The sequence below is a fragment of the Prionailurus viverrinus genome, chromosome B4 (genome assembly GCF_022837055.1).
Source record: "Prionailurus viverrinus isolate Anna chromosome B4, UM_Priviv_1.0, whole genome shotgun sequence".
Classification (NCBI taxonomy): Eukaryota; Metazoa; Chordata; class Mammalia; order Carnivora; family Felidae; genus Prionailurus; species Prionailurus viverrinus.
This window is the reverse complement of record NC_062567.1, coordinates 34,755,669-34,777,616: the sequence shown is the minus strand read 5'-3', so window position 1 is coordinate 34,777,616 and position 21,948 is coordinate 34,755,669. Positions and strand designations below refer to the sequence as shown.

Sequence of the window (21,948 nt, the reverse complement as noted above, 5' to 3'; positions counted from 1 at the left end):
ATAGACACTTAAATAAAACATAGTCTCTACTCTCAAAAGAGTTCACTATCAAGTGGGGAATATAAAGCTGTTCAGATAGTGAAACAATGCAAGATAATATGTGATAGGTTGTTTAAATGTGAGCATGGTGATGTGCAATAGGAAAACAGAGAAGCTTGTCAATCCAGAGATGAGATGGGCTCTGTGCAGGAGATGCAGGCAAGGAGATTGTAACAGCAAGTTAGGAGAGGGAATTCACATAAAGAAGAACAGAAGAACAGTGGTCATAGTTCTAAAGGTTGAGATATATATGGGGCAGGGGGAGCAGCTGGAGAGGTGGATTTGTGTGGGCAGTCATAGGAAACTGGAAAGGGCTGGAGCTCAAATGCCAGCTTGATGAAAATACTGTTTTAGGTCACTCTTCAGTCTGCTTTGAAGCAAAAGTATGGTGGAAATAACCTCTAGGGATTCTAACTGGCCTTTGAATACCAGGACAGTACCTAGAATTCCTCCCAGCTGTCTATCTTCTTGTGCCTCCCAAAACAACAGAGAAGGGTGGAAATTGACCCCCAGCTGCATGTCTGTCTTTTCTCTAGTGCCCCAGACAGAGCAACTGAAGAATGAGGTGATGCATTCAGTCATAATCATGATTCAGGAGGATCTCAAACCAGTGAGCAGAAAGGCTAAATGTTTGGGCTGGGAGGGCAATTGGTTTTATGAGACCTCGAAGTTGTATAAAATGGAGACGGGGAGTTTCATGGATGAGGGGAGAGGTAAGGCACTCTTACCAAGCTCTTCATGGCCTCAGACTTTCCCATGGTTACATTTGGGCTCTTCAAACCTGAGAAGGATTTGAGAAGCGGATAGGTGGTTCCAGTATTTTCTGAGCCTTGTCAGTGGGGACACAGAGCTCTAAAGGATACTAAAAATTCAGAGGGGAAGAAGACCTCAAACATTATATCTAGCATGGGGTCTGAGAAGCCATGATTTTAACAAGCTCTGCCAGGCTTAGAGGCAGAAACTGCTCCCAGCTCTGAATCGTGCAGGACAGGGAGAAGAGGAGCAGTGGTTTAGGGTGCCAAATGGGCAACAATGACACTATCCCTAAAAACAAAGTCCTGAATATTCAGAATGTTAATGGAGAGACTGGGATCATGAGGGCTGGGCCCTCAGGACTTGAGGGATTCATTCCTGGCTTTCTCAACGAAGGCCAGAACATGGTACTTTTCCTGGACTCCGATTTCTCCCTACCCAATACTTCTGCCAATTTCTTATCTTATATAAGGTGTGGGCAAGCTAAGTGCTTACAGTTCTTCAGGAGGATGGTAGCATCCTGGTAGCAGCTGAAATGGGCTAGAATTTGAGGGTGGAGTAAGGTGGTCAGGGTCAGTGGCTGTCATCCCCTGGAGCCCACTGAAGAGTCACATTGGGTTTGAAGTCAGGAGATCTGAGTCGCTTGAAGATACCCCTCACCTGCTCTGGTCCTCTGTGTCCTCACCTGGAATACGAGGGGTCATACTGATGTGCCTTCCTATGTTGCCACATGATGGTCTATAACTCCCACAGGTGCGAAGGGCCCTCCTGAACTTCATCGAGATGCTGATCCAGCATGACTACTTGGCCCTGCCCCAGGGGAGCATCATCATCAACTATGTCATCAAGCTCAGCGAGTCTGACTGCTCAGTGAGCAGGGTCCAGGCAGGGAGCAGACAGAGGGTGGGAGCAAGAGAAGGGCAGGTTGGGAGCAGAAGGGAAAGAAGAGGAGGGTATGGTTGGCACAATGGGAATGGGCTTTGACATCTTAAACTCTGAGAGGTGAGCCAGGGGAGGCCTTGAGCCAGAAGACTCAGCTAGCACTGGTTTCAGATTAAAATATTTCCTTTTCTTATTCCAGAATGAAGAGGACATCCAACTAACGTGTTCCAAAATCCTACAGATGGTACAAACAACTAGGGTCAAAGAGGCCCCTTCATCTCCTCCTCCCCTGACTCCCCAGATCACTACCCTGACACCCAGATTGCATACTCTCTGCCTGCCTTCCACCCCCTCCCAACTCCATATAACCCCTTGTACTGTGTCTTCCACCCTCCCCACCTCTGTCTGAAACCACTCAAGTGCCTGGGACTTCTCTAAGAAGTGGCTCAGTGGAGCAGAAGAGGGTCACTGGATGGTAAACCTGGAGGCCTGAGCCTGGGTCCTGTTCAGCCAGTTTCTGGCTGTAAAATCTTGAGTAAATTGCTCTCCAGGTTGCAGTTTCTCTTTCTGTAAAAAAGTTGGTGATTATTCACCCTTGCTGGTCTTAGCAATCTCTAGGGATTCTTGAAGACTCCTACGGGTTGCTGTGTGGGTCAGAGTTGAGTCAGGGGCCATGGGAGGAAAAGCTGTGATTTGCTCTCCCTCCCAGAGTCCCCCTCTCCCAGCAAAGCTGTCTCCTGATCACTAGCATGTCTTCTACCCTTGGGATGTTCCCCAGTGAAGGTGATTACAAGTCACACAATTCCAAATTTCAAGAAGCCCCTCTATCTAATCAAGTCCTTCCTACTGTAGTTTTAATCAGGACCTTGGTTATGTTTTACCAACATGGAGTGGAAAGGGAAAGAGGGTGAGAGGGAAGGGCAGGGAATGGGCAGACTGTGTATATAGGGTCTCAAATGCCCCTCCAGGAAAGGAAGACAAAGCCATGGGGTTGGAGAACTTATGGTTGGGGCTAATTTGGGGCTTGACATTGAATCCCTTGCCACATCTTACTAGGTAACCTTGCCCAAACTGATCACCTTGGTATGCCAGCCCAGCAACACCTTGGCCTTCGTGCCCCTGAGTAAGATGGCCACGAAAATGGCTCTGAGAGCCCGTTTCCTGGGCCAGGTTCCCTACCTCAGCAGCTTTCACCTCAGGCGTAAGTACACGGTGGGGAAGACTGTGGAGAGAGGTTAACTGTGAAAGCACAGGCTGCCACAGGCAGGGAGAGTGGGGGCAGGAGACAGGGTGAGATTCTGAAGGGGCGGTGGGTGTAGGGACAGGGTGCAGATCTGCAGGGCTATGGCTGTGAGCCTGAGCCATGATGGAGGAGGTAGGCAAAGGGTTAGCACAGCAGATTGATGCCATTTGGCCCTTCACATGAATGAAAAGGGGATTTCTCTGGGAGACAGGCAACCCCAGACACAAATCCTTCTTGCCTTTAGTCCTCATCTTGAAACACTGGAGTAGAGATGTAAGAATATTGTTGTTAATTACAAAGTAATGTGTACACAGACATTCCTGACCCTTTGCCCTGATTCTGAGCATTACTCTTTGTTCACCCCTTCTTGACCTCGAGTCCCAGTGGGAGTCAGAGTTGGGGTGAGGATATCTGTTCAGCACATTACTTGGGGTATGTATGTGTGGTTGTGTGTTTGGAAAATAAGCATTCTTTATTAGGTTTTAAAAGATGGAAAGGTAGGGGCGCCTGGGTGGCGCAGTCGGTTAAGCGTCCGACTTCAGCCAGGTCACGATCTCGCAGTCCGGGAGTTCGAGCCCCGCGTCGGGCTCTGGGCTGATGGCTCAGAGCCTGGAGCCTGTTTCCGATTCTGTGTCTCCCTCTCTCTCTGCCCCTCCCCCGTTCATGCTCTGTCTCTCTCTGTCCCAAAAATAAATAAACGTTGAAAAAAAAAATTTTAAAAAGATGGAAAGGTAACAAATTACTTTCCCAGTGTTGAGAGTTCTGATTATAATCCATATGAACAATAGATATTTAAAATATGGACCTAGGATTTTCAAATATGAAAGTCTACGCTCAATAAAATGTATACCTGGATTACAACTTAGAATAGTGGGAGATGTTTTCAAGGTGTCCACTAATAGAATACACTCATGGGTAATGACCATTCACCATGCTCTGGCTGGACAATGCCAGGCTGACATAGCAGCCTTTCTTCCCTAGTTTCTCTCTCTCTCTCTATCAAAAAAAAAAAAAAAACTTTTAAAATTGTGATATAGGTGACATACAGTGTTGTATTAATTTCAAGTGTACCATGTAGTGATGTGACAATTCTATACATTATGTTCACCATGATAAGTATAGTTATCATCTGTCACCATAAGTATGATTACAATATTGTTGACTATATTCCCTACTTTGTACTTTTCATCCCCATGACTTATTTCTTTTATCACTGGAAGTTTGTACCTCTTCATCCCCTTCACCTATCTTGCCCATCTCTCACCTCTGGCAACCATCTGTTTGTTCTCTGTATTTATGATTCTGTTTCTGTTTCTATTTTTCTTTGTTCATTTGATTTGTTTTGTAGATTCCACATAAAAGTGAAATCATATGGTATTTGTCTTTTTCTGTTGTGCTTATTTCACTTAGTATTATACCCCCTAGGTCCATCCATGTTGTCATAAATGGTGAGATAATCATTCTTTTTTATAGCTGAATAATATTCCGGTGTGTGTGTGTGTGTGTGTGTGTGTGTGTGTGTGCGCGCACGCGCGCGGGTGCGCACGCATCTGTTTTATGCTGGAAATGGTTTGTTTTGAGGCTGAGTCAAAATGTCAAAATCCCCATGGCAATGGCACCAATGCTCACTCTCCACTTTGCTTTTTGTCCTCCACTAAAGAATGGATGGTGGGCTGCTGGGAATGGGGGGCTGGAGGTTGGGCATCCTGGAGCTGGCACTGACTCTGTCCTATTCTCTTATCTCTTTTAACTCAGCTACCCAGTTCATCTCCCCACAGAAACTCCTGACCCATCTTGTGGTAAGTGATGAATGAATGGGATGAATACTACCTTACCATCCATCCTTCCATCCATCCATCTATCCGTCCATCTCCCCATTCTACAAATAGTTGAGTACCACTGTATTCTAGGCATTGTGCTGGGCAAGGAATAAAGGGTAGGGCCAAAGATCATAGAGACTTTGGGGAGAGGTGATCCAGGCCAAACAGCTTGGAGGAGGGAAGGAATGTGGGTTGGAGAAGACCTGGCCTGTATTCTATGTGGCCTTATTGTGAGCTGTTCTCTATTGATCTTAGACATGGCTTTCTGGATCTCATTTTCTCAGCAAGTATGTTTTGAGTTTCTCTATTTGCCCAGACATTATGTTATAGACATTATGTATACTTGGAAAGACAAGGTGTAGAACTGCTCTTGAAGTGTTCACAGTCTTAGTGGGAAAGACAAGCCTGGGAATAACTACCCATAATGCAGTGTGATAAATGTTAGTAGAGGAATACATGGGGTGCATTGGGATCTTAGAAGAGTGATGGGCTGATTTGGTCTCCAGGAATCAAAGAAGGCATCACAGAGGAGGCAACGTTTTGAGAGCATCTTGCAGAACATGTAGTTCACAGGTGGAAAAGAATGGGAAGGTCTAAGCTTCAGCTCTACCATTCAATGGATTTGTTCTTATTTTCTTCCTTCTTTTCCCTTAAATCCATTCTCTGCCTCCTGCTCGCTTCTCTTGTTTCTCAGATGTTTTCCCTGAAGCCCTATAGAGAAGGGGAGTTTGGTGTAAGCTCTCTAAGGCTACTATATGCCCTGCATCCTATCACCTCCCTGCACCCCGTTATCAACTCGAATGTGGGCCAGCTGTGGATGACGGAGATCCCACAGATGTTGCAGATGCTGGATGGTGAGGGGTTGGCTGCAAGGTGGGAGAAATGGAGCTGGGGCAGGGGGGCAGACTCCAGAAGAGATGAAGTCCCAAGGTACAGGATGGATCTTCCTTGGGGTGAGGAGAACCAGGACCAGTCTCTCTGTCTTTCTGAGATGCCATTTGGGTAGGTCTGCTTCTTGGACCATGTTCTTCACTGAGTAGATATGCAGTCCAGAATTCTGTGGCTCCAGAGTTCCCAGAATACCCCTTCTTGTGGGCAGAGGATCAGGGAAGAGTGTGGGCTTTGGAACCAGAGAGACCCAGGTTGGTATCCTTGTTCTAACACTTGCCTGCTGGGTACGTTTGATCTTTGAAAAGTCATACATTTCCTGGAGCCTCTGTAAAGTGGGAGAATAGTTATATTGTGGGGTCATGGTGAAAATTAAATGTGATGATGGGCATAAGGCCCCTGGAATAGTGTCCAGATGTTGGTTCTTTTTCCCTATCTGGGGCCTTCTGGTTGGGCAGATCATGCTTTCTCCTTTCCTAGATCACACTGAGAAGAGCCTGAATCAGGAGGAGTGGGAAGGCAGGCTGCTCCAGGTGAGCACCGTATGAGACATTCCTCCCTCCACACTTGCCTTCTTTCTCCTCCTTAGGATCCTGAGGGAGACCCCCCAGAGACTGAGACATGATCAAGAGACCTCCCTACTCAAGAAAACCTATTTCTGGGGAATCCTTGGCTCCTGGCCTCTGCATCAGAGTCTCTGACTATATCCTAAACCTTAATTTACCTTCCACACCCTCAAAGTCCGACTGTCAAGAGAGAGTAAGGAAATGGGGCCCTAGCTTTGTGATCTTGGGCAAGTTATTTAGCCTTTGCCAGCCTCAGCTTCTTCATCTGTAAAATAGAAATAACTCCTATCTCTCATAATTGAATAGGATAATATAGGAGAGAGAGAGAGCCTTGTAGACTATAGTTTCACATACATAATTGACATTACCATCATTGTTGCTATATTGTCATTCTCAGTCCTGACTAACCCCCTCTGTATATTTCAGCTCCTCCCCATTTCTTGAGCTCTTTTTTCATATTTACAGACCATGTCCCCTTGTCTCTTGCTTCTTTCTGACCCACTTCCATGAGGCAGAAAATCCCGCCCACTGCTCTGTGTGGTCCTTTTCTCCCTTTTTACTCAGTTTTCAAGTCAGTCATTATTGGCGATCGATGATGACAGCTGGCTGGAGCAACTCATTAAGGTTGTCTTGGAGAGGATAAATTATTTCAGCGATGATGAGGAGGAGAAGGTAGGGGTGTGTGTGTGTGTGTGTGTGTGTGTGTGTGTGTGTGTCTGCGTGCATGGCACACCACACGGCTGGGGGTGGTAGTTGCAAAGAGACAAATGGGGGGGTGGAGCTTGGGGGGAGGGAATATAGAAATGTACATGAAGTACAGGTCTTGGGGGAAAAGCAAACCCATGTTTCTTGGTCCTGGGGAAGGGAGGGTTGGGGAGGACATGGAGCTGGTGGTCACACAGGAACAGCAGAAATATCAGTGTCTTACATTTGCTTAGTGTTTTGGGTTTTATTAAGAACTTTGCCATTTGTTGTCTTAATTAAACCTCCCAGTAGTTCAGAAGTAACAGATTAGATCTGGTATTTGGGTGCAGTGGAAAGATTATTGACCTAACAGTCACATTTAAGCAAGTTAATTCAAGTAATATTTGAGGGCATACCATGGATCAGGCACTGTGCATGATGTTGGGGCTGCAGAGCTGAGTAAGGAGGAAGGGCTCCTTTGCTCACAGAGTTCAAGGTCTATGCTGGTGAAGGCTTTGTTTCTGTCCTGGCTTTTCCTGTGTTCCGGGTGTAATCTGGGTCAGGTGTCTCAGCCTTCGTGAAATTTCAGTTGACTCACTTGGGAAGTAGCAATAACTCCTACAGCACAGGAGAGTGGGTGAATATAGACAACAACATCTGTGCAGTTGCTCTGTAAATTCAACAGACCAAATAACCAGACAGCTCAATCCAGAGGGACTCAGAGTTTTACACAAATTATAGGTAAAATTGGCACCTGATTCCAGGTTTCTTGATTTTTAATCTTATTTTCCTATCACTGAGCAACACTTTACTTGGGCTTTGGGGGGTCTCCAGGGAAGAGGCCCTATTTCCAAGACTGATTATTAGCTCTCTAATTATTAATAAATATTTATGAAGCACCTGCTATATGCAAAGTTTCGTGAGTGGTAAAATGAAGCAAGCAGGAATTCTGATCTTATCAATAAAGTTATTAAAAATATGTACTAAATGCTCACAGCACAGGAGGCATGAATCAGGCATAGAGTACTCATATAAAAGACACAGACTCTGCCTTCAGGAAATCATTGTCTGCTTGAGCAAACAGAGGACAGAGTGGACAATTACAATAAGTGTGGTAAGCATCAGGATCAAAATGTGCACTGTTTGCTTGGGAACACAGAGGGCAGCTGTTTACTTGGCCTGTGGGCACTGGCCAGAGAAGCTTTCTCAAAGGCGGTCCACCATCTCAGTTCGCTCATGACTGTTCTGGTTTCAGCTCTGAAAGTCCAGCATATTAGGAAATACCTCAGTCCTGGGAAAACTGAGAAGATCATCACTCTAGAGAAGAATAAATAGGTCTGGGAAGAGTAATCATTTATCAGCTGAGCAGAGAAGCAGTTTACCTTAGGTCAGGTTTCATAGAAGCAGAGCCTAAGGTGGGGGTCCTTGTCAAGTGATTTAGCAAGAAAGTGCTCTCAGGAGAAGCTGATAAAGTAAAGGAAGCATGATAGGAAGGGGAGAGGTTAAGTAAGGATATGAGGAGCCCTGGATGGAAACTATACTGCAGAGTCTACCCTGTTAGAGACAGGTGAGGGGGGCTTTTGTACTTCCCCACCCCTCCACCTCTCTGTCACTTCCATAGTTGGTATGGGGCAGGGATGGGAGAGAGAAGAATGTAACTCTCAGGCACCTCCAGGCAAAGAGGCCCAAAAAGGCTGCAGGTAGGAACTGCTCATGATGGTGCCTGCAGTCAGGGAAGGGAAGGAACCCTTGAGTCTGGCCAAAGCACTAAAGGCATCTGCTAGGGGAAGAAAAGGTGCCCACAGACAGGAGGTTTTAGGGGGAGAGTTGAAACATTCACTGAACATCTGGTATACCCTATTTGTCTACTGTGTCAGGCACTGTGTTAGCACTGGAGTTGAGCAATGAACCAGACACGCACTGCTCCTGAGCTTTATTCTCATTGGAGATGAGAGCATGGGGCAAGTTAAGAACTAACCTAACAAATACATTAACAAGATAATTAGCAGTTGTGATGAAGCTTTGAACGAAAAAAGCAGGATGGTGAGCTGGAGAGGAATTTGGGAGGTCAGGGAAGGCTCACTGAGCCAGGATCAGAAAGAGAATGAAACAGCATTTTGAAGAGCCCAGGGAAGATTCCAGACAGAGAAATAGGAAATATAGAAACCCTGAGGCAGGAAAGTGGGTGAGTATGTAAATATGAGTATTACAAGGTAGACAAAGGCAATGCACAGTAAGCAGGGATAAAGACTACTGAAATTCAGAGGAGGGAGAGATAAACATTACATAAAGATACTTTTTCGATTATGCTATGTTAATTTTAAAATTACACAAATTTGGGGCGCCTGGGTGGCGCAGTCGGTTAAGCGTCCGACTTCAGCCAGGTCACGATCTCGAGGTCCGTGAGTTCGAGCCCCGCGTCAGGCTCTGGGCTGATGGCTCGGAGCCTGGAGCCTGTTTCCGATTCTGTCTCCCTCTCTCTCTGCCCCTCCCCCGTTCATGCTCTGTCTCTCTGTGTCCCCCAAAAAATAAACGTTGAAAAAAAAATTAAAAAAAAAAATTAAATTACACAAATTTAAGGAACTTTTTTTATTTTTAAAATTTTTCAAGTGAGACTTTGTTATCAAAATTTATTTTATTTTTTGTTTCTTGTTTTTTAATTTATTTTTTCATTCAAGTATAATAGACATACAGTGTTGTATTAGTTGCAGGTGTGCAATACAGTGATTTAACAATTCTATACATTTCTCAGCCCTCATCACAATAAGTGTACTTTGTCCACCCACCGATCCCCACTCTGGCAACCAGCAGTTAGTTCTCTGTGTTTAAGAGTCTGTTTTTTTTGTTGGTCTCCTTTTTCTTTGTTCATTTGTTCTGTTTCTGAAATTCCACATATGAGTGAAATCATATGGTATTTGTCTTTCTCTATTTCATTTAACATTACACCCTCTAGGTCCATCCATGTTGTTGCAAATGGCAAGATTTAATTCTTTTTATGACTGAGTAATATTCTATTCCACATCTTTATCCATTCATCTATCAATGGACAGTGTTGCTTCCATATCTTGGCTATTATAAATAATTCTGCAATAAACATAGGAGTGAATGTATCTTTTTGAGTTAGTGTTTTCATTTTCTTTTAGTAAATACCCAGGAGTGGACTTGCTGGACCATATGGTTAGTCTATCTTTAATTTTTTGAGGAGCTTCCATACTGTTTTCCACAGTGGCTGCACCAGTTTGCATTCCCACCAACAGTGCACAAGGGTTCCTTCTCCCCCCCTGCCCATCCCCACAAACTCTTGTTATTCCTGGTGTTTTTTATTTTAGCCATTCTGGCAGGTGTAAAATGATATTTTTTTGTGGTTTTGAATTTTAACTTCCCTGATAATTAGTGATGTTGAACATCTTTTCATATGTCTACTTGCCATCTATATGTCTTCTTAGGAAAAATGTCTATTCAGGTCGTCTGACCATTTTTTAATTGAATTATTTGCTTTTTTGATGTCGAGTTGTATAAGTTCTTTATATATTCTGGATATTAACCCTTTACCAAATACATCATTTGCAAATATCTTCTCCCATTCAATAGGTTGAATTTTTGTTTTGTTGATGGTTTCTTTCACTCTGCAGAAACTTTTTGTTTTGGTGTATTTACAGTAGATTAATTTTGCTTTTGTTTCCTTTGCCTGAGGAGACCTATCTACAAAAATGTTTCTATGGCTGATGTCAAAGAAATTGCTACCTATTATTTCTTTTAGGAATTTTATGGTTCCAACTCTCACATTTATGTCTTTAACCTATTTTATTTTTGTGTATGGTGTAAGGAAGTGGTTCAGTTTCATTCTTTTACATGTAGCTATCCAGTTTTCCCAATTTCATGTGTTGAAGAGATTTTTTCCCATTGTATATTTCTGTCTCCTTTGTCATAGATTAATTGACCATAAAAGCATGGGTTTATTTCCGGACTATATTCTGTTCCATTGATTTATGTGTCTCTTTTTGTGCCAGTACCATGCTGTTTTGATTACTACAGATTTGTAGTGAAGTTTGAAACCTGGGATTGTAATACCTTTTGTTCTTCTTCTTCAAGATTGCTTTGCCTATTCAGGGTTTTGTTTTATTTGGTTTGGCTTGTTTGTTTTTTATAATTCCACACAATTTTTAGGATTGTTCTACTTCTATGAAAAATGCTTTTGGTACTTTGATGGGAGTTGCATTGAATTTGTAGGTTGCTTTGGGTAGTATAGACATTTTAACAATATTGGTTCTTCCAATCCATGAACATGGAAGATCTTTCCATTTGTTTGTGGCCCTGATACCAAAGTTAGATAAAGGCATTACAAAAAAGGAAAACCACAGGACAATATCTCTGATGACCATGGATGCAAAAATGCTCAACAAAATATTAGCAAACAGAATCCAACAATACATTTTAAAAAATCATTCACCATGATCAAGTAGGATTTAGTGCAGGGATGCAAGAGTGGTTCAATATTCACAAATCAATCAACAATACATCACATTAACAAAAGAAAAGATAAAAACCATATGATCATCTCAATACATGCAGAAACTCTCAACGAAGTAAGTTTAGAGAGAATATACCTCAACATAATGAAAGCCATATATGAAAAACCTACAGTTAACATCACACTCAATGGTGAAAAACTGAGAGCTTTTACCTTAAGATCAAGAATAAGACAAGGATGTCCACTCTTACCACTTTTATTCAACATTAGAACTGGAAGTTCTAGCCACAGCAACCAGACAAGAAAAAGAAGTAAAAGCCATCCAAATTGGCAAGTAAGTAGTAAAACTTTCACTATTTGCAGATAACACGATACTATGCACAGAAAATCCTAAAGACTCCACCAAAAAACTGCTAGAACTGATAAATGAAATCAGTAAAGGATACAAAAGTAATATACAAAAATCTGTTGCATTTCTATACACTTAATGAAGCGTCAGAAAGAGAAATTAAGAAAACAGTCTCATTTACAATTGCACCAAAAATAATAAAATAGCTAGGAACAAACTTAACCAAGGAGGTGAAAACTGTAAAACATTGAAGTAAGGAACTTTTCATTTCCTAGCTGGAAATGGGAAGTATGTGGATCAGGGAAAGTCCCTAAAGGGATGATCCATACCCTAAGAGTTTGAGAAATTAGAAATGCAGCTTTCTCTTAACTCTAGCTTGAGTCCCTGCTCTGTAGGATTACTACCTTATCCAGATGACCTCCCCGCCCCCCCCCCCCCCCCCCCCGGAACAAGAGGGCCTATGTGGAGGATGGGGCATTGGGGGAAGGTGCTGGCTGACAGTTACAAAGCCAGTTTGGGAAATGTCTATTCCCCAGGCTACCCTAAGCTTATTCCAAGCTATGCATAGCCTTTCACCTCTACCCTTTTACCTCTCCTAGGCTTTTCTATATAAATTCTTTGGCTTCACCCTGCGGACCTCGAGGAATATAAAAATGGTGCAGATGATGCTCTCCGCCATCCTACAAACTGTCCATGAAGAGCTGCAGGAGAGGGAGGTGAGGTGGAGGAACTGGCAAAGCAGGGTGGGTGGGGGGAGCATTTTTACTTTAAGAGGCAGGATGACAAAGTGGTTAAAAGCTGGGACCTGGCAAGCTAGACAACCTGGGCTGGAATCCTAGCTCTACCACTTTATAGCTGTGTGCCCTTGGGCAAGTTACTTACTATTATTATTTTATTTTCTGAATCACTTCAGGAAGTTGCAGTCATGATGCATGCATATTTACCCCTAAATACCTCAGGATGTACTACCTAAAAATAACAATATTCCCTTATATAATCAAAGCACAGTGATCAAAATTAGGAAGTTAACATTGCTACAGTACTAGCAAATTATCTATCTAATTATCTAATTTATACAGCTGATCTATGAAAAAGGCCAATTGTCCCACCAACATTTTTTTAGAGCAGAAGAAAAACATTTTACCCCCCTCTGGTCTGGGATCTAATTTAGAATCAAATAGTGCATTTATTTATCAATTATCTTTAACAATTTTTAATATGGAACAGTTCCTCAGTCTTTGTCTTTCATGATCTTGACATTTTATTTTATTTATTTATTATTTTTTTAATATATGACATTTATTGTCAAATTGGTTTCCATACAACACCCAGTGCTCATCCCAAAAAATGCCCTTTTAATACCCATCACCCACCCTCCCCTCCCTCCCACCCCCCATCAACCCTCAGTTTGTTCTCAGTTTTTAAGGGTCTCTTATGCTTTGGCTCTTTCCCACTCTAACCTCTTTTTTTTTTCTTCCCCTCCCCCATGGGTTTCTGTTAAGTTTCTCAGGATCCATATAAGAGTGAAAACATGTGGTATCTGTCTTTCCCTCTATGGCTTATTTCACTTAGCATCACACTCTCCAGTTCCATCTACATTGCTACAAAGGGCCATATTTCATTCTTTCTCATTGCCATGTAGTACTCCATTGTGTATATAAACCACAATTTCTTTTTTTTTTTCAACGTTTTTTTGTTTGTTTGTTTGTTTGTTTTGGGGGGGACAGAGAGAGACAGAGCATGAACGGGGGAGGGGCAGAGAGAGAGGGAGACACAGAATCGGAAACAGGCTCCAGGCTCCGAGCCATCAGCCCAGATCCTGACGTGGGGCTCGAACTCACGGACCGCGAGATCGTGACCTGGCTGAAGTCGGACGCTTAACCGACTGTGCCACCCAGGCGCCCCTATAAACCACAATTTCTTTATCCATTCATCAGTTGATGGATATTTAGGCTCTTTCCATAATTTGGCTATTGTTGAGAGTGCTGCTATAAACATTGGGGTACATGTGCCCCTATGCATCAGTACTCCTGTATCCCTTGGGTAAATTTCCAGCAGTGCTACTGCTGGGTCATAGGGTAGGTCTATTTTTAATTTTCTGAGGAACCTCCACACTGTCCTCCAGAGCAGCTGCACCAGTTTGCATTCCCACCAACAGTGCAAGAGGGTTCCCGTTTCTCCACATCCTCTCCAGCATCTATAGTCTCCTGATTTGTTCATTTTGGCCACTCTGACTGGCGTGAGGTGGTATCTGAGTGTGGTTTTGATTTGTATTTCCCTGATGAGGAGCGACATGGAGCATCTTTTCATGTGCCTGTTGGCCATCCGGATGTCTTCTTTAGAGAAGTGTCTATTCATGTTTTCTGCCCATTTCTTCACTGGATTATTTGTTTTTCGGGTGTGGAGGTTGGCGAGCTCTTTATAGATTTTGGATACTAGCCCTTTGTCCGATATGTCATTTGAGAATATCTTTTCCCATTCCGTTGGTTGCCTTTTAGTTTTGTTGGTTGTTTCCTTTGCTGTGCAGAAGCTTTTTATCTTCACGAGATTCCAATAGTTCATTTTTGCTTTTAATTCCCTTGCCTTTGGGGATGTGTCAAGTAAGAAATTGCTACGACTGAGGTCAGAGAGGTCTTTTCCTGCTTTCTCCTCTAGGGTTTTGATGGTTTCCTGTCTCACATTCAGGTCCTTTATCCATTTTGAGTTTATTTTTGTGAATGGTGTGAGAAAGTGGTCTAGTTTCAACCTTCTGCATGTTGCTGTCCAGTTCTCCCAGCACCATTTGTTAGAGACTGTCTTTTTTCCATTGGATGTTCTTTCCTGCTTTGTCAAAGATTAGTTGGCCATACTTTTGTGGATCTATTTCTGGGGTTTCTATTCTATTCCATTGGTCTATGTGTCTGTTTTTGTGCCAATACCATGCTGTCTTGATGATTACGGCTTTGTAGTAGAGGCTAAAGTCTGGGATTGTGATGCCTCCTGCTTTGGTCTTCTTCTTCAAAATTATTTTGGCTATTCGGAGCCTTTTGTGGCTCCATATGAATTTTAGGATTGCTTGTTCTAGCTTTGAGAAGAATGCTGGTGCAATTTTGATTGGGATTGCATTGAATGTGTAGATAGCTTTGGGTAGTATTGACATTTTGACAATATTTATTCTTCCAACCTATGAGCACGGAATGTTTTTCCATTCCTTTATATCTTCTTCAGTTTCCTTCATAAGCTTTCTATAGTTTTCAGCATACAGATCTTTTACATCTTTGGTTAGATTTATTCCTAGGTATTTTATGCTTCTTGGTGCAATTGTGAATGGGATAAGTTTCTTTATTTGTCTTTCTGTTGCTTCATTATTAGTGTATAAGAATGCAACTGATTTCTGTACATTGATTTTGTATCCTACAACTTTGCTGAATTCATGTATCAGTTCTAGCAGACTTTTGGTGGAGTCTATTGGATTTTCCATGTGTAATATCATGTCATCTGCAAAAAGTGAAAGCTTAACTTAATCTTTGCCAATTTTGATGCCTTTGATTTCCTTTTGTTGTCTGATTGCTGATGCTAGAACTTCCAACACTATGTTAAACAACAGCGGTGAGAGTGGACATCCCTGTCGTGTTCCTGATCTCAGGGAAAAAGCTCTCAGTTTTTCCCCATTGAGGATGATGTTAGCTATAGGTTTTCATAAATGGCTTTTATGATGTTTAAGTATGTTCCTTCTATCCCGACTTTCTCAAGTGTTTTTATTAAGAAAGGATGCTGAATTTTGTCAAATGCTTTGTCTGCATCGATTGACAGGACCATATGGTTCTTATCTTTTCTTTTATTCATGTGATGTATCACGTTGATTGATTTGCGAATGTTGAACCAGCCCTGCATCCCAGGAATGAATCCCACTTGGTCATGGTGAATAATTCTTTTTATATGCTGTCGAATTCGATTTGCTAGTATCTTATTGAGAATTTTTGCATCCATATTCATCAGGGATATTGGCCTGTAGTTCTCTTTTTTTACTGGGTCTTTGTCTGGTTTAGGAATCAAAGTAATACTGGCTTCATAGAATGAGTCTGGAAGTGTTCCTTCCCTTTCTATTTTTTGGAATAGCTTGAGAAGGATAGGTATTATCTCTGCTTTAAACGTCTGGTAGAACTCCCCTGGGAAGCCATCTGGTCCTGGACTCTTATTTGTTGGGAGATTTTTGATAACTAATTCAATTTCTTCGCTGGTTATGGGTGTGTTCAAGCTTTCTATTTCCTCCTGATTGAGTTTTGGAAGTGTGTGGGTGTTCAGGAATTTGTCCATTTCTTCCAGGTTGTCCAGTTTGTTGGCATATAATTTTTCATAGTATTCCCTGATAACTGCTTGTATTTCTGAGGGATTGGTTGTAATAATTCCATTTTCATTCATGATTTTATCTACTTGGGTCATCTCCCTTTTCTTTTTGAAAAGCCTGGCTAGAGATTTATCAATTTTGTTTATTTTTTCAAAAACCAACTCTTGGTTTCTTTGATCTGCTCTACAGTTTTTTTTAGATTCTATATTGTTTATTTCTGCTCTGATCTTTATTATTTCTCTTCTTCTGCTGGGTTTAGGGTGTCTTTGCTGTTCTGCTTCTATTTCCTTTAGGTGTGCTGTTAGATTTTGTATTTGGGATTTTTCTTGTTTCTTGAGATAGGCCTGGATTGCAATGTATTTTCCTCTCAGGACTGCCTTCGCTGCATCCCAAAGTGTTTGGATTGTTGTATTTTCATTTTCATTTGTTTCCATATATTTTTTAATTTCTTCTCTAATTGCCTGGTTGACCCATTCATTCGTTAGTAGGGTGTTCTTTAACCTCCATGCTTTTGGAGGTTTTCCAGACTTTTTCCTGTGGTTGATTTCAAGCTTCATAGCATTGTGGTCTGAAAGTATGCATGCTATGATCTCAATTCTTCTATACTTATGAAGGGCTGTTTTGTGACCCAGTATGTGATCTATCTTGGAGAATGTTCCATGTGCACTCGAGAAGAAAGTATATTCTGTTGCTTTGGGATGCAGAGTTCTAAATATATATGTCAAGTCCATCTGATCCAATGTATCATTCAGGGCCCTTGTTTCTTTATTGACCATGTGTCTAGATGATATACACATTGTTGTAAGTGGGGTATTAAAGTCCCCTGCAATTACTACATTCTTATCAATAAGGTTGCTTATGTTTGTGAGTAATTGTTTTATATATTTGGGGGCTCCCCCAATATATATATGGGGGATATATGGGAGCCCCCAAATTCAGCGCATAGACATTTTTAATTGTTAGCTATTCCTGATGGATAGACCCTGTAACTATTATATAATGCCCTTCTTCATCTCTTGTTACAGCCTTTAATTTAAAGTCTAGTTTGTCTGATATAAGTATGGCTACTCCAGCTTTCTTTTGACTTCCAGTAGCATGATAAATAGTTCTCCATCCCCTCACTTTCAATCTGAAGGTGTCCTCAGGTCTAATGTGAGTCTCTCATAGACAGCAAATAGATGGGTCTTGTTTTTTTTATCCATTATGATACCCTATGTCTTTTGATTGGCACATTTAGTCCATTTACATTCAGTGTTATTTTTTTTTAATTTTTTTTAATCTTTACTTTTGAGAGAGAGAGAGAGAGAGAGACAGAATGTGAGCAGAGGAGGGACAGAGAGAGAGGGAGACACAGAATCTGAAGCAGGCTTCAGGCTCTGAGCTGTCAGCACAGAGCCCGATGTGGGGCTTGAACTCACAGTCCGCGAGATCATGACCTGAGCTGTCGGATGCTCAACTGACTGAGCCACCCAGGCGTCCCTACATTCAGTGTTATTATAGAAAGATATGGGTTTAGAGTCATTGTGATGTCTGTAGGTTTCATGCTTGTAGCGATGTCTCTGGTACTTTGTCTCAAAGGATCCCCCTTAGGATCTCTTGTAGGGCTGGTTTAGTGGTGACGAATTCCTTCAGTTTTTGTTTGTTTGGGAAGACCTTTATCTCTCCTATTCTAAATGACAGACTTGCTGGATAAAGGATTCTCGGCTGCATATTTTTTCTGTTCATCACAGTGAAGATTTCCTGACATTCCTTTCTGGCCTGCCAAGTTTCAGTAGAGAGGTCCATCACGAGTCTTATTGGTCTCCCTTTATATGTTAGAGCACGTTTATCCCTAGCTGCTTTCAGAATTTTCTCTTTATCCTTGTATCTTGCCAGTTTCACTATGATATGTCGTGCAGAAGATTGATTCAAGTTACATCTGAAGGGAGTTCTCTGTGCCTCTTGGATTTCAATGCCTTTTTCCTTCTCCAGATCAGGGAAGTTCTCAGCTATTATTTCTTCAAGTACACCTTCAGCACCTTTCCCTCTCTCTTCCTCCTCTGGAATACCAATTATGTGTAGATTATTTCTCTTTAGTGCATCACTTAGTTCTCTAATTTTCCCCTCATACTCGTGGATTTTTTTATCTCTCTTTTTCTCAGCTTCTTCTTTTTCCATAATTTTATCTTCTAGTTCACTTATTCTCTCCTCTGCCTCTTCAATCCGAGCTGTGGTTGCCTCCATTTTATTTTGCAGCTCATTAATAGCATTTTTTAGCTCCTCGTGACTGTTCCTTAGTCCCTTGATCTCTGTAGCAATAGATTCTCTGCTGTCTTCTATACTGTTTTCAAGCCCAGCAATTAATTTTATGACTATTATTCTAAATTCACTTTCTGTTATATTGTTTAAATTGTTTTTGATCAGTTTGTTAGCTGTCGCTATTTCCTGGAGATTCTTTTGAGGGGAATTCTTCCATTTTGTCATTTTGAATAGTCCCTGGAGTGGTGTGGAACTGCAGGGCACTTCCCCTGTGCTCTCTTGAAAAACTTGCGTTGGTGGGTGGGGCTGCAGTCAGACCTAATGTCTGCCCCCAGCCCACTGCTGGGGCCACAGTCAGACTGGTGTGTACCTTCTCTTCCCCTCTCCTAGGAGCAGGATTCACTGTGGGGTGGCGTGGCCCATCTGGGCTACTTGCACACTGCCAGGCTTGTGGTGCTGGGGATCTCGCGTATTAGCTGGGGTAGATCAGCAAGGTGCACAGGGGTAGGAGAGGCAGGCTCAGCTCACTTTTCCTTCAGTTATCCACTTCAGGAGGGGCCCTGTGGCACTGGGAGGGAGTCAGACCCACAGGAGGGATGTATCCGCAGAAGCACAGCATTGGGTGTTTGCGCAGTGCAAGCAAGTTCCCTGGCAGGAACTGGTTCCCTTTGGGATTTTGGCTGGGGGATGGGCGAGGGAGATGGCGCTGGCGAGTGCCTTTGTTCCCCACCAAGCTGAACTCTGTCATCTGGGGCTCAACAGCTCTCCCTCCCGTTGTCCTCCAGCCCTCCCGCTCTCCGAGCAGAGCTGTTAACTTATTACCTTCCAGATGTTAAGTCCCACTTGCTGTCAGAACACACTCCGTCTGGCCCCTCCACTTTTGCAAGCCAGACTCAGGGGCTCTGCTTGGCCGGCGGGCTGCCCCTCTGCCCCAGCTCCCTCCCTACAGTCTGTGTAGCGCGCATCACCTCTCTGCCCTTCCTACCCAATTCTGTGGGCCTCTCATCTATGCTTGGCTCTGGAGAATCTGTTCTGCTAGTCTTCTGGTGGTTTTTTGGGTTATTTAGGCAGGTGTGGGTGGAATCTGAGTGATCAGCAGGATGCGGTGAGCCCAGTGTCCTCCTAGTCGCCATCTTCCTCCCTCCTCTGGCTGAGATGGTTTTAAAGGGCAAATTGGGCACTCATTCAGCCCTGAAAGCTGGTCAGGCATAAAAGTAGGCTAGCACCAGGCCTGGGGGGGCTCAACCTTTGGAGAGGACTCTGCTGGGCTGGCACTGGTGTGAAAGAAAGTTTTTTCTGAGTCTCTGAGTGTGTGTAGCTTGTCTCTTCCTGTGTGCCAAGTATTTGCTGTAACAACTTTCTTGAAATTCCTTTAAATGCCAAACAAATATTTGAGTTGATCTTCCTGAAATCTGATTCCTTTGTACCTAGGGATGATGTGTCAACTTCCAAGAAGCCTCCTGCCAGATGTAGCCCAGACAGGGGGCAAAGGGGGAAGAGAATCTCTCCACAGGGTGTGGGTCTGGGAAAGATGCGAAAGGCAGTCGTGACATTTTAAATGTATAGACCATTTATTTTGTAGAATATATGGCATTTTTGGTTTGTCTCATATTTCTTCATGATTAGGTTTAGATTATGTATTTTGGTGGGAATACCACAGAGTATGTGTGTCAAAGGATGGTTTTAAGGATTAAATATATAAAAGCTCCTAGAACAATGCCTGGCACACAAGCACTCTCTAGGTGTTGGTTACTGGTAGAGTTGGTACCCATGTTCTCAGGCCTCCCCTCTACAATGCCTCTTCCCTGCCAGATTCTCAGAGCATCCACCATCATCATGACTATATCATCAGGTATTTACCAAACCCAAGATGCAACAGTATCGTTGAAGAGACAGACACATATAGGAAGAAAACAGCTGACTACACAGAATAGCCTTACATGAGTGGTCACAGAGACATACAGTGGCTGTGTGGGGTGGTGGGGACTTGGGCTAGTTGGGTCTAGATTAGGAGAAGGAGTGAAGTGGGTATTCTCACTTGACATAATATTCCAAGACAAGACTCAGGAGCAAGAACTTTTGGGGGCATGTCTACAGAACTGTTAGTCGTGTGGTGGGACTGGAATGCAGAATTCTTTGACGGGAAGTGAAAATGACCCCTCTGCTGCCACCTGGGGACAGACTGGATACAAAGGATAAAGATAAGAGGGAAGAGGATGTTCAGGATGTTTCCTGGGTTTCTGGCATGGTCAGCTGGGAGGATAATAGTATCCTTCACTGAAACCAGGAATGCAGGGCAAAATGGGGAGGAAGATGATGCATTCAGTTTTTGATCAGGAGAGAAAAGGGTGCCCTTGGTATAGCCAGGTGGAGATGTTCAGTAGCCATGTAGATCTGGAGCTCAGATCTGGGCTGGATGGCTACGTTAGGGAACAATTATATTGTCCCTTTCTGTAAAATAGGATTGGTAATATTTATCTCAAATCTTTAGGGTTAGGATCAGTGAGATAGCATGTGTTAAGTTTGGTAAAAACTAAGCAGTAAATACTCTGATGATGTCAGTGATGAAGAAGATGATGATGGATAATGATGATGATGATGATGATGATGATGATGATGATGATGAATGACCAGGATGACTGGAAGCCATGGATAAGGGATGGCCTAAAAAGAGGGACAGAATAAACCCCCTTTCTGATGTTCAACTAGTCCCTGCTTTACAACTAGGCAAAATTTTCCCTTCATCTACTTGGAGGTCAAAAGTCTGTAAGTCCCACTAATACTTCAGCCTTTCTTGAAGATCTGTGTCCTGGAGCAACTGTAACTGTCCCCAGGTCCCTGTCACTCTGCCTCCTCTACTGCAGAATCTTAACGGTGGCCTGTCCTGCATAAACAAGCCAGTTGGCAAATAGCTGGCACCTGCTTGTCTGTGTTAGATGTTCCTTTAGCTCTGTGCCCAGATATCCTTGTTGAATAAGCTCTGGAAGACACTTGGCTGACACTTAAGTCAAAGGGCCTGTTATGAGGCAGAGGGATTTAAATTAAATGCTGTTCCTGGCAGGAATTATAGAATCCCCAAGTTTCCCTTGCTCTTGTCTCCCACTCAGTCATCTGTTCCCAGATCCACTAACCACTGATAGCATTTTCACTTAGTTGTCCTTCTACTATGTCCTACAAAACACATGCAGGACGTTCCTCATTCCTCTCTCCCCAACTCTAGACAGGCCCCCCTTTTCCACCTTCCCATTATTGGTCAGTTACTGCTGTTTCCTGTTATTCAGGGTTAGAAATATTGGCACTGTCTGTTAGTTGTCTCTCTCTTCTGTTTCTTCTCTGATTATCCATCCAATCCTGTCAATAATGTGCCTTGGATTTGTTCTTCCCCTTTGCCCCCTCCTTACCACCCTTCTCTGAATTACTAGTGCATGTAAGTATTCTCTGTTCTGCAATGTTGGATTTGATAATCCCAAGATTTTGTAAATCTGTGACTCTAATTTTTCATAATCTGAGTTAATTTGCTTCCCCACCCCCATGCCTTAGGCACCAAAACTCTACTGAATCCACAAATGAATTCATGTACCCATGAGGGCCCACAGTTCATAAATATTATGGCAGGGTATGTGTGGGGGGTGTTCCTCTGCTCCATGATATTCAGGAAGGGCTTTTCTGGATGTTGTCAATTAGTATG

At 42.9% G+C, this 21,948-nt stretch overlaps 1 protein-coding gene across 11 annotated transcripts in view; it reads left to right on the top strand.

Moving 5' to 3' along the window:
- Positions 1-21,948, top strand: part of LOC125169584 (maestro heat-like repeat-containing protein family member 1) — a 97,885-nt gene that overhangs the window by 24,515 nt on the left and 51,422 nt on the right. For all 11 annotated transcript variants that reach the window (XM_047865042.1, XM_047865043.1, XM_047865045.1 and 8 more), the window contains 9 exons: positions 576-649; positions 1,546-1,662; positions 1,874-1,918; positions 2,731-2,875; positions 4,673-4,716; positions 5,432-5,591; positions 6,106-6,158; positions 6,756-6,863; positions 12,295-12,411. In XM_047865042.1, the coding sequence (XP_047720998.1) occupies positions 576-649; positions 1,546-1,662; positions 1,874-1,918; positions 2,731-2,875; positions 4,673-4,716; positions 5,432-5,591; positions 6,106-6,158; positions 6,756-6,863; positions 12,295-12,411 (863 nt within the window). The remainder of the gene's footprint in view (positions 1-575; positions 650-1,545; positions 1,663-1,873; positions 1,919-2,730; positions 2,876-4,672; positions 4,717-5,431; positions 5,592-6,105; positions 6,159-6,755; positions 6,864-12,294; positions 12,412-21,948) is intronic.